Raw genomic sequence first — 10789 nt, forward strand, 5'->3', positions numbered from 1 at the left:
TGATTTTATTTTGACATTATTTTGATGACAAGTATGCTAAGGAAGCTAAAAGTATAAATGGTCTTCTGCAAAATAAAAATAAATAAATGAAACCAGCACAACCCGACCCCGACTTGACCCGAGGACTTAAGTGAATGTGAGTTGGGTTACACTGAGCTATTTCTTTAAAATGACATTGTGCCACTGATTTGTTCTAGGGAACATAACAGTACATAACAACGAACTGATGTTTTTCTTTCGAGAAACAAAAGAACAGAAAAATAGAGAAAAAGTGACGTTACCGAACATGTCCTTAAAAGGGTCGGTGATTGGAGACATGTTTATTGCACTAAACATGGTGTTGGTCTCAATCATACTAAAAAACAAATACTATTGTCCCACAAATATTTTTCTCTGTCTCAACATCGAATTATGTGTTTGCATTGGAGATATGGAATATCAAGAGGACGCTTTTTTTTTTTTTTTTGGTGTTTTAAATTAAATGATCGGAGTCTTAAAAGAAAAGGGATTAATTTATGTAATCGAGGGATAATAACACAAACAGTTTTACAACTTTGATTTAATGTGCAATGACGTCCTTAGATTTTTAATTTGTGTAATGTGGCTCCTAAAACTTTAGCTCAATGCACAATATCATTCCCGGACTTTTAGTTTGTTTAGCGTGGCCCTGAACTGTTTGTAAATTTTTCATGTATGTTCAGAAATTACATCGAACAAATTAAAAGTTCAGCAACAACATTGTACAAATTCATGGATCACTTTGAACAAGTTAAAAATTTGAGGGTGACATTACACTTTGAATCAAAATTCGAGAATAATTTGTGTCACTTCCTCCATAATCAAACACGTCCCCAAAGTAAAGTATGGGAACAAGTAATTTCAGGTGGAGGATGAGAAGAGACCACGTTTCGTTTCGAAGTTATGCAATGACATTTCAAAACGGTATTGGTTGAAAATATATTACCATTGGGGAAGCGAATCGAGAAAAAGAAAACAAATTCAAAGATGAGCGAGAGATAGAGAGAGAGAGAGGGGGAAGAGGATGAAAAATTTACAGTGTTTGCTATTGATCTCTGGACGGCCATCACCGGCATTCCCCGTGCTGTCCAGGCTCTTCAATGGCGGTTGGGGTGTTTTCCTTTTCTTTTTCCTTGGCAAACGATGCAGCAGTCTTTCACCGATGGCAAAACCGTTACTACACAACAACAACGCGGGACAATCTCGGAACGCCAGGTCAGATGTCCCCTCCCCCCTAATCAGTAAAGAGAGAGAGAGAGAGGGCGCTTTGGTTGGCGCAGCCAAAATAAGGCCCCCCTCGTTAAATTGTGCAGAGAGAGGGAGAAGAAAGCGAAAAATAATAATATCTATCTCTCTCTCTCTCTACCCTCCATTTTCTCTTTCTATTCGGCTTCGCTTTCCTCTGGCCTCGGCGGTCCCAAATTGAACACGGGGGTAGGGTTTGATTGTACTGAATTTTATGTTTTCTTCCCTTCTCGTTTCGTATGATCTTCTGGGGGTCTTGATTTTTCTGGGTCGCATCGTGGGTGGGTTGTTCTCTTCTTGCGAATGATTGTTTTTTTTTTTGGCCCTTTGGTGGCGTGTCTCTTCGTCTTTGGATGAACAGAGGGCTTGTCCGTGATGCGATTCTGAGCTCCAAGATCGGTCTCGAGAGGATTCATTTTGGAGGGCTCTGTTCATTACCCTGACGATCAGGTCCCATTCTTTTCCTATGGTTATTGAATTTTTTTTTTTTTTAAAGTTCGGGTTTGCTTCTTCATGTATTAGGCCTTTTCACGGGTAAAGCTCGTTCCTTTAAGCAAAAGAATGGAAGAGATTTGCGATCGTGCCGAAGTTCTTTAGTAAGATCATCGTATCGTGTTCGGGTGGTGTACTTTTCATTTGCTCTTTAGATGAGTATTGAGGAAAGAGGACTGCAAAGTTGGAGACTTTGGCGCACATAGGGATAGGCCTGCAAAAGTTGATTAATGGGTTTAGCATACGAGGGCCGCCCGAAGATTGTGGAGCTGATGAGCGCGACTTTGTTTATCAGTCGGAACTGGTCATTTCATGTGTTCGTCTGTGTTGGAATTATAATTATGCTGAGCTAGTTTTCGCCTCAAAGATGATTATGGAGGTCTTTGTGTGGATGTGCGTCGCGGCAAGATGGCAGATGATTATCAGAAGATGTCTCTTTGAGTTCAGCAGACAGTACCGAATTCTGTCTCCTTTGGTGTATTAGCTCTCTATTGAATGATTTTGTCTGTGTTAGTTTTCTAATTGTTTCAGTGAGCTGCTTATATGTTGGGAGAGATTTGGGGTTTAAAATTTGTTTGTTCATGCATGATAAGGTGGTGTTCTGAGCTGCTGACGGACTTGAATCTCCACCTTGTCTGTTTTTTCTTGTTTTCAAAATTCATTAGTGTTCTTGCTCTGATCTTTACCTCATCTTAGAGTGGTTTTACCTTCTTGTTTGTCTTTGATATTTGGTGTTCGAATTGTATATTTGAGATGAAGATCTTTAAACACAGATTTAGGCTAGAAAGGTTATTGAGTGCGAAATTCTAACACATTCATGGAGACACGAACTCCTCCACCCTAATTGCATGCATGTGTGCTTATAAAAGTATATATATGTGTGTATACACGTGCACACCCATGATTCTGTGCCCTGCTTTCCTTTGATAAAAGTTTCCTTAACCTTTTTGCCCAGACTGTCACTTCTGAGCGGTGTATATCTTAAAAACGGATATGTTACTAGGATTGAAATATGCCGGCAATGAATACCGATATTCTATGTTTCTCCATGACCCTTTCTTTGTTAATTTTTGCTTTAGAGAGGGGAGTTGTGAAGGCTGGCATATCTTTTACCCTTCGGACTGGATTTTCTTTTTTCTATTCCTGGTTCTTGTTAGGAAATTGGTAACAACGTATTTGATGCTAATCATCGATGATAAAAGCACTTTATTAGAAGCACTTATGGCATTCTGCAAATAGAGTATTTCGTCTTAAGATAGTCCAGCCAAGAATCGCAGCATTTGCTTGCAACTTCCAACGGTTCACATATCGTTGCATTGGCTACTTAAACAAAGTTTTAAGAGTCTTGGTAGACACTTCTTTGAGCATAAATGGTTTGGTTGCATTTTGGCTGGCCATTGGGCTTTAGTTTTCTAAAAGTCAACTACAACTGGATTGAAGGTGTGATATTGTGGGTTGTACGTGACATTGTTTTGGTCTGGTGTCTTGTGTATGGATTGAGATCGAATGGGTCAAATGTTTGTCAATATGTTTTGGAATGTTTGGTTGATACTCGGTGCTTCATGTAGATTACTTGTCATGGGTTTCATCGTGCGTACTTCTGCATTTTGGCACATGTGTTCCAGTTGGCTATATCAAACTTATGTAAGTTAACTGCAGGAGATTGAGAAAATGGAACACGATGAGACAGGATGCCAAGCTGCCCCCGAGGGTCCAATTCTATGCATCAACAACTGCGGCTTCTTTGGAAGTCCAGCTACCATGAACATGTGTTCCAAGTGTCACAAGGACATGTTGCTGAAACAAGAGCAGGCCAAGCTCGCCGCATCATCCATTGCAAACGCCGAGAATGGATCATCTTCAAACACTATTGCGAATGAACCTGTTGCTGCTGCCTCAGTGGACACCCAGCTTGATACAGTGGAGCTCAAGACCATCTTCGAACAGCCAGCCTGTGATTCAGTGCCAGTGGCGACCGTTGAGAAGCCGAAGGAGGGCCCGACCCGTTGCAGCTTGTGCAAGAAGCGGGTTGGTTTGACGGGCTTTAGTTGCCGGTGTGGTAATATCTTCTGTGGCACCCACCGCTACTCTGACAAGCACGACTGCCCGTTTGATTATCGCAGTGCTGCCCGTAATGCCATTGCAAAGGCCAACCCTGTTGTCAAGGCTGAGAAGCTCGATAAAATATAAGACGTGCGTGGGGAAGAAGAAGATGCAATGTGCTGAAAATCGATGCTTTATTTCGACTCCATGAGTGACGTTTCTCGGATCAGCTGCATTATGTATCAGGTGTCTGCTTGGTTTGTTATATTTGCAGAGGGATGATGATGGTGGTGGTGTTAGGACATCTCCACAGTAATGAGGAACTCTACGATCCCAATCTTCTCTTGCGATGGCTCGAATGTGCCTTTAGCTCTCTGAGAATGAGGTGGTTTGATGGACAATGTCGTGGTTGGCTCTGTAATGTCTCTGCTTTTAAGATGTTCCGTTGTCTCTCTTGTGCTGCACGGTCGAAAGGGTAATACGCAATCTCTTGAACCCAAAGGAAGACGTCCTTTGAATATCAATCAGTATGATTGGCTTTGTGTATTGTGGCTATGCTTCTAAAGGTTTATTCCTTGTGTGCAAGGCATCTTTGGTGTCTTGTGGTCGTCGTTGCCTCATGAGTTGCAGCATTGGTCGAATCGCTTGAGTTGCTTTCGTTGAGCTCCTACTTAGTCGGAGCAGATTGGAATTATTGATGTGATGGCATCGTGTTTGAATCATAACTACTTAGTCCATATGTAGGTGTACGACCCCATCACCATTGTCCTGTCGGCGTGCCAGAAGTTAGAAAGTATCTTTGCATGAAATAGCAAATGTCTGAGGCACTAGCTGGCCAGAGGTTCACTCATGCCCTCGCTCGAACTCGTACTTTCATGAAAGACAATATCCTCTTTATCACTAGGCTATCGCGCTCGATGGCATTGTAAACAAAGCACTTGCTAGTAAGAAAACTGGTGACGCTTGAAAGGTGACATCAAGGCATACCAGTAATTGAAGCACAGAGAGCTCAGTTGGACTGCATGCGTGTACTCTGTATCATTGCTTTTAATGAAGCAAATCCAACAGCAACCTCATCCTCAAAACTTTTACTTAAGGTAAATAAATAAATTAAACAGGTCAGTGATAAGTAACTTTCGGTAAAAAAAAAACAGAGGCGGATGAACCATCTTACAAGCCATAAGGATCATCAACAGAAGAGCTTTAGGGCAACAGAAACCGGCAAGGCACTTCAACAGCAGATGAAACACAAAATACAAACATAATCAGATGTTCTCATGCTACAACGGCAAATACTTGCAAAAGGATTAACCTTTCAGAATAAACCGTTCTGAAGCTGAAGCCCTAAAGTTCCCTGTTATTTCCTAATGTCTACACCAAGGCGGCCTATATGGCGCTGACAGCTACCAGTAGAAACCATTTCACAATCAGGAAAGTTAGAAAGTTATTCCTCTAGATTCAGACTCAAGGTACTTGCAGATCCTTTCCATGACTTCTCTACCTTTGACACTGTTCTGCAAGAACCTCTCGGCACAACGTTGCTCCACCTTCTCGGCCATTGACGCGAGTGTTGATAGCGGCTTGATCCTAATGCTGGTCTCCTGCTTGCACACAGTCCACCCACGGGGATTATCTGGGTGGGGGTAGTACCGAGTCCTTTCCTCCACCTCTATGAACTTCTGCAGACTGATGTTGCGAGTGGTCAGCTGCATCGACCGAGATTGACCGTCAACTACTGTTGATTCAACACAATGGCATATGTCCTGACCCACAATCTTGCGGACAAACCAGGGCCCAGGAGCATGGATCGAGATGGCACGAGTCGTGTAGAGCTTCCCTGATTCGGCGTCTAGCTTGTGGTTCAAGGTGTCGACATCAAGAATGTGAGACAAAGTGCGCTTGTTCTCAGGGTCAGCAAATTTGCGCCAAGACGCAGATGTCACAATCTCCCAAGGGTGCTTGTACACATGCTCTTGTTCGTAGGCTTTCACCATCTCTTCTTTTGTAGCTCTTCATGTAACAAATAATATGAGTTAGTCAAATTTAAAAGGAATAGTAATACCATCTGCTTCCACCAGACGAAACACATCTCAACTCTTGAGATGCGCGATAATAAAGACATATGATATTGCTCCAGCTTTAGATCTGATCCTTAAGAACGGTATTGAATCATAGCCACAGCCTAACAGATAAAGCAACCAGCGCACACAAAAGGGGAAGCAATGCAATTCTCAAGTATGCACACAAGAACCGGAGCATCATCTCCACAGAGATCTCCATTATCTCAAACTGCAATAGAGGATACCTGCCTGCTTCACAGGATACAGATTGCAACCGTCAAAATCTCATGCTTGTTCCTATCGATGCAATGCAAGCATTCAGGATCCCCAAAAAAATGAAACATTGGGCTCTTCTGAGGAAAACTAATGACCCCAAAGTCTCGGATTCTTTGCGAAACCAGCCCATGCCAAGCAAATCACTATGAAGCCTTCAATTTCAGCAGCTTAGTATGAAAAAAGCACCGGAATTCCAACAGCAAAAGAACAACGTTAGAGTCACCAAAAGGGCAAGGTAAACATCTTTATACACGATTGGTTTGGAAAAACCTACAGTAGCGAAGATCGTATCATTCTAGTCATACCGAAAGAATCCAAAATTGGCTACAAAAAGAGGGAGATAATCAACAAATCATCCTCTCGATATCCGAAAAGCAGCGAAAATCGCCACTAACCCTCCTAAACCAACGATTCCCGGCTCAAAAATTAAGACGAATCTCATCAAGAACAGGGGCGAGATCGGCTTCGTCCCAATTCGCCATTTAGACCCGCGAAACCGATTCCCAGATGCCTCGCAAAGCATCGGCGCCCCAGGAGGAGCATACCCACGACCTCGGCGGCCTAGAAGAACTCAAGAAAAGGGAAGGATCGAATGGAGACGCACCTGTCGAGCACGAGGAGCAACGACGAAGCGGAATCGAATACGAAGTGGATTTCTTGAACAAGGGGAAGAGGAGAATGCTCAAAATGGTGGCAACACAATGGGCAAACGATCGGTGATGCGGCGAACTACGAGCACACCAATAAATATCGTACTTGTTTTAGTCAAAAGTTAATATTGTTACCTAGTTTTCTCCGAAATATACATTCATAATCGATTTTTACAAATTCTTCCTAATCGAATTGGGGGGATTTAAAGCTCAATTTATTTTCCGAAAAAATGAATGATTTCTACTCTTTAAAAGATAATCACCGATATCCCTCAAAATAATTTAAATATTAACGTAAACGATGAAAATAAATTTTATTCGTTTATTTTTATAAGTTATTTAAGCAATAATTCTTAAAAAGTTACTTTTCTTGTTATTTATTTTCGCGAAACAAATCGGAGGCGAAGTTCAAGTTGGAGCGGGGCCGAAACTAACAAAGTGATAAAATATTTTACCCGATTCTTGGAAAAGATGAGTCTAGGAATATCCGATTCGTGTGTGTACTATATGCCACTAATTTGTGGACAATCATAATCAATAAAACCCTAAGCTCGAGTGGGTCAAAGTCAACCTCGGGGCCAGAAAATGGTGGGTCGGAGCTCCATCGAAAGTGAACTATGGGCTGACGACGTAAAGGACCGGCCCATGTGTATGTGCACCTAGTCATTTCATTGGGCTTGGCCCATAAATGCTATATTACATTGAAGTGATTAAGGTGATTTGATTAGTGAAACGATGACGTGGCATGCTTATTTCCAGTTTGATTTTCTTTATGGTTTTTATTTAGTTGGAGGGGTTTGGGTACTTAAAGACTCCGCTTTTTATATAGTAATTTTAGATATTTAAGTTGATGTTTTTTTTTTTAATGACACATATGGAGATGGAGAATTGGGCTATGGGATTAAGAAAAATCCATGCGTGAAATAGATTTCTGAAACAAGCCAATTAACTATCAGAACTTAACTTTGATATCATGTTAGAAATTCTATTTTGAAAGTCGAGTTATCAAGTGGTCGAAAGTTATTTACCGAGAGACTCGTGGGCCGGAGATGAGATACTTTCATGGATATAATTTGCTGGTCACAATTTTTCGTGTCAAATTTACGTAAAAAAAATTGAAATAAATGTGTATCATGTCTAGAAAAGAACTGTCATCCAACACTCGAAGCGATATCGCACGAGTTTCACTATTTATGGTCGTAAGGTCGAGTCCGGCATTGAGAAAGATACTTCTCATATTTGTTCTCGCTAAGTAAGCTTTTGTACCTCGTCAATCTAAGAGTTGCTTCTGACCAAAAAAAGAAAAGAAAAGAAAACTCTAAGAGTTGCTTTGACTAGATTTACACCTAATTAAATCACTTAAATTTGAACTCTCGAGTATAACTTAAGTTTGACTCAAACCCGTTTGTCTCCCATTGTAGACGACCATATAATTTGATATATTCAAGGTCATGTGTTAACGAACGCTCACGAGACATTTATTGTTCAGTTCTCATATCAATGGCAACATCCCTTAAAATTGAAATATCCTCAGTCTTAATTAACTTGCGCAATCCATGCAAATTAAAGAATTTCTGGACTGCACTTTTCGGTTGCAATGCCGTGAGATTCATGTTGTCTTCCACCGATGTGGTAAAGTTTCCTGGGATGGTGAAATGTGTTCCTCAGCCGACGTGGAACCATGCACGACCAAACATTAGAAAACAAAAGCTGCACATGATCTTCGGCAGTGTCGAGAACACCAAGATAATAAATGGCAGTATGGCACGGTGCTGACAATTCCGGAGTCTTGCATAAAATCTTTGATGATAGATGAATCGGTACATCTTTACTTCGACCGTCGAACTTGTAGATCCGCACATTTTAAAGGGTTATTAAATTTAACAGATATGGTTGTTTTGATGTGATCGTGTGAGAGGAAGCGAACCAAACCGAACTAAACACATCGATGAAGAAGAACACGAAAAGCCCCGCCCTTTTTCTTCACGGAACACGTTAAAGCCGACGTGCCCGTCCATATGTATTCTCTACTATCAGTCAATGAAACCGGAGGATACTACCATTTATACAGATTACGAGATCCTCTTATGAAGGCCTTCGAATGAAGGCGGGCACAAACCCTTGAACCTCCAGCCTTGTCACTCTCTCTCAAACCTAGATAGAACACGCGGTGACATCTTTGTTAGTCTTTTCATGGTTAGCATCTGTTTAAAGTAAATAAGCATTTATCCTAAAAGCTTTCAGCTCTGAAAAAAAAAAAAGAGTTGAATAATGAAATCGTGAACGTCATGTTTCTTTCTTCTTCTTTTTTTGTCTAGGCTAAAAGAATGGTTGGGACTTACCCACGACAAATAAAGAAGGATAAAAGAAAAAAGTTCCTAAAATGGGGTATGGTTGTATTTGGGTAGCCAGCAACGGTTGACATTCCAGTCCAAGAATATGTCTAAGGTCACCCACATTCGCGCTGCGATCTCCAAAAAACAAATCATATTTTCTCCGATCTCAATTGATGTAATATTTAAATATCAAATCACGCTTTCATATTACAGTTTTAATTTTTAAAATAGTTGGCTATGGTCGTGGGACCACATCGACCTACTCTCTCTCTCTCGAGACTGTTGACAGTGTGTGACAACAGTGACGAGTTTGTTGGTTCGCTAACATCAGTCTTCTGCAATCAGCAGAGGAAGAATGAGGGAGGGAGATAGAGTTAGATATGTTTCATGCAACCAACCGGTCATCAATGAGAGTCTCAGTATGTATTGCATGCTAGCATCAACTTAAACTTCGCTAAAATATTCTATTGACCAAAAGTAAATGCGGTGAATCTAACTCAAGCCACGTAGTTTTGATATATTAAACAAGAGTAAATGAATGCCGCTATGTGTTCTAAATTACTTAGGCATATCCTGTCTCATGAGGGATTTGTACTGCCCATAAACGAAACTATAGTTCTTGCACATAATTTTGGTCACCTATCTTTATCATATAGGTGTCCAAAACTTTTCTTTATCGTTAGGATCTGTGGTCATGAGCCCTAATTGGCAAGTCCCTTATGCGTCAAAACATGAGGTTTAGGCTCTGTTTGTTTTGCGGAAAATGTGGCGTTTTTGAAAAATATTTTTCGGAAAATCGTTTTTAGGAAAATGACGATATTTTTCAGTGTTTGGTTGGAACCTGAAAATGAACTGAAAAATATTTTTCACCGTTTGCTAAGGAAATAAATTTCCACAGTACATGCCTTCTAATAATTTTTATTTTTTTAAAAATCAACTTTCTAATTATTTTATTTTATCTTTTTCATTTTTAATTCTTCTTCGGGTGGCAATGGCCGCCGAGGCTCGAGCTTGCTGGCCTTGCCGGGTGAGCTCGACCTTGTTGAATCTAGTGAGGGGGAGCTTCGCTTGTGGCCGAGGACCAGTAGAGGATGAAAAAAAGAAAAAAGAAACAAAATAAAAAAATAAAAGAAACTCGAAAATAAAATGAAATAAAATAAAATAAAAATAAAAAAATGATTAAAAGAAAATGAATGTGGATGAGTGGAGAGAGGAAAGATGAAGGAAAATGTTTTCCTCTTTTCAAAAAGAGGAAAAGATTTTCCCCACTTTCTATTTTCATAGGTAGAATTTTTTTTTCTTGATTAGCTTATTTTTCTCGAATCAAATGTCGGAAAATTTGAAAAATATTTTCTAGAAAGTTATTTTCTGTGAAACAAATGGAGTCTTAGAAGAAGAAGAAAGGAAGAAACTAAGAGCTTCCTTTTGAAAAGTTCAATACACACTTACCTTACCAAAAAAAAAGGAAAAAAAGAAACTAAGAGCTTCAAATCAATGTCTCATATCAATGAAGCTCTTACCCTAACAAAAAAAAAAGGCAAAATTTCCAAAAAAGAAAAAAAATGAACTCTCATTTTTTCCATGGAAAATACTTTTTTAACAGTACTATCGGGAACGGTATAATCTCAATTGTAGATCCACACACCATCATCGTGTATTTTGCATGAAT

General features: G+C 40.2%; 2 protein-coding genes across 4 annotated transcripts; one reads left to right on the top strand and one right to left on the bottom strand.

The window, feature by feature from the left end:
* Positions 1 to 1214: 1214 nt before the first annotated feature.
* Positions 1215 to 4353, top strand: LOC115738213 (zinc finger A20 and AN1 domain-containing stress-associated protein 8). Of its 2 annotated transcripts, none has more exons than XM_048283983.1 (3): positions 1215 to 1233; positions 1625 to 1713; positions 3415 to 4353. In XM_048283983.1, the coding sequence occupies exon 3, from the start codon at positions 3427 to 3429 to the stop codon at positions 3943 to 3945; it is 519 nt and encodes a 172-aa protein (XP_048139940.1). In that variant the 5' UTR covers positions 1215 to 1233; positions 1625 to 1713; positions 3415 to 3426; the 3' UTR covers positions 3946 to 4353. The 2 variants fall into 2 exon arrangements, with proteins under 2 accessions (XP_048139940.1, XP_048139939.1); XM_048283982.1 differs by lacking the exon at positions 1215 to 1233 and adding an exon at positions 1280 to 1452.
* A 647-nt stretch (positions 4354 to 5000) lies between these two features.
* LOC115738212 (protein slowmo homolog) lies at positions 5001 to 6836 on the bottom strand. Of its 2 annotated transcripts, none has more exons than XM_030670764.2 (2): positions 6739 to 6836; positions 5001 to 5808 (listed from the first exon to the last, which is right to left on the bottom strand). In XM_030670764.2, exon 2 carries the CDS (start codon positions 5790 to 5792, stop codon positions 5235 to 5237), a length of 558 nt encoding a protein of 185 aa, XP_030526624.1. In that variant the 5' UTR covers positions 5793 to 5808; positions 6739 to 6836; the 3' UTR covers positions 5001 to 5234. The 2 variants fall into 2 exon arrangements, with proteins under 2 accessions (XP_030526624.1, XP_030526625.1); XM_030670765.2 differs by lacking the exon at positions 6739 to 6836 and adding an exon at positions 6006 to 6107.
* Between the last annotated feature and the right edge of the window lie 3953 nt (positions 6837 to 10789).

This window comes from Rhodamnia argentea, chromosome 8, assembly GCF_020921035.1.
Source record: "Rhodamnia argentea isolate NSW1041297 chromosome 8, ASM2092103v1, whole genome shotgun sequence".
In the NCBI taxonomy this organism is placed as follows: Eukaryota; Viridiplantae; Streptophyta; class Magnoliopsida; order Myrtales; family Myrtaceae; genus Rhodamnia; species Rhodamnia argentea.

What these genes read in the sequence shown, in the direction of transcription:
- LOC115738212 (XM_030670764.2), bottom strand. Translation starts at nt 5,792, where the DNA reads ATGGTGAAAGCCTACGAACAAGAGCATGTGTACAAGCACCCTTGGGAG.
- LOC115738213 (XM_048283983.1), top strand. Translation starts at nt 3,427, where the DNA reads ATGGAACACGATGAGACAGGATGCCAAGCTGCCCCCGAGGGTCCAATT.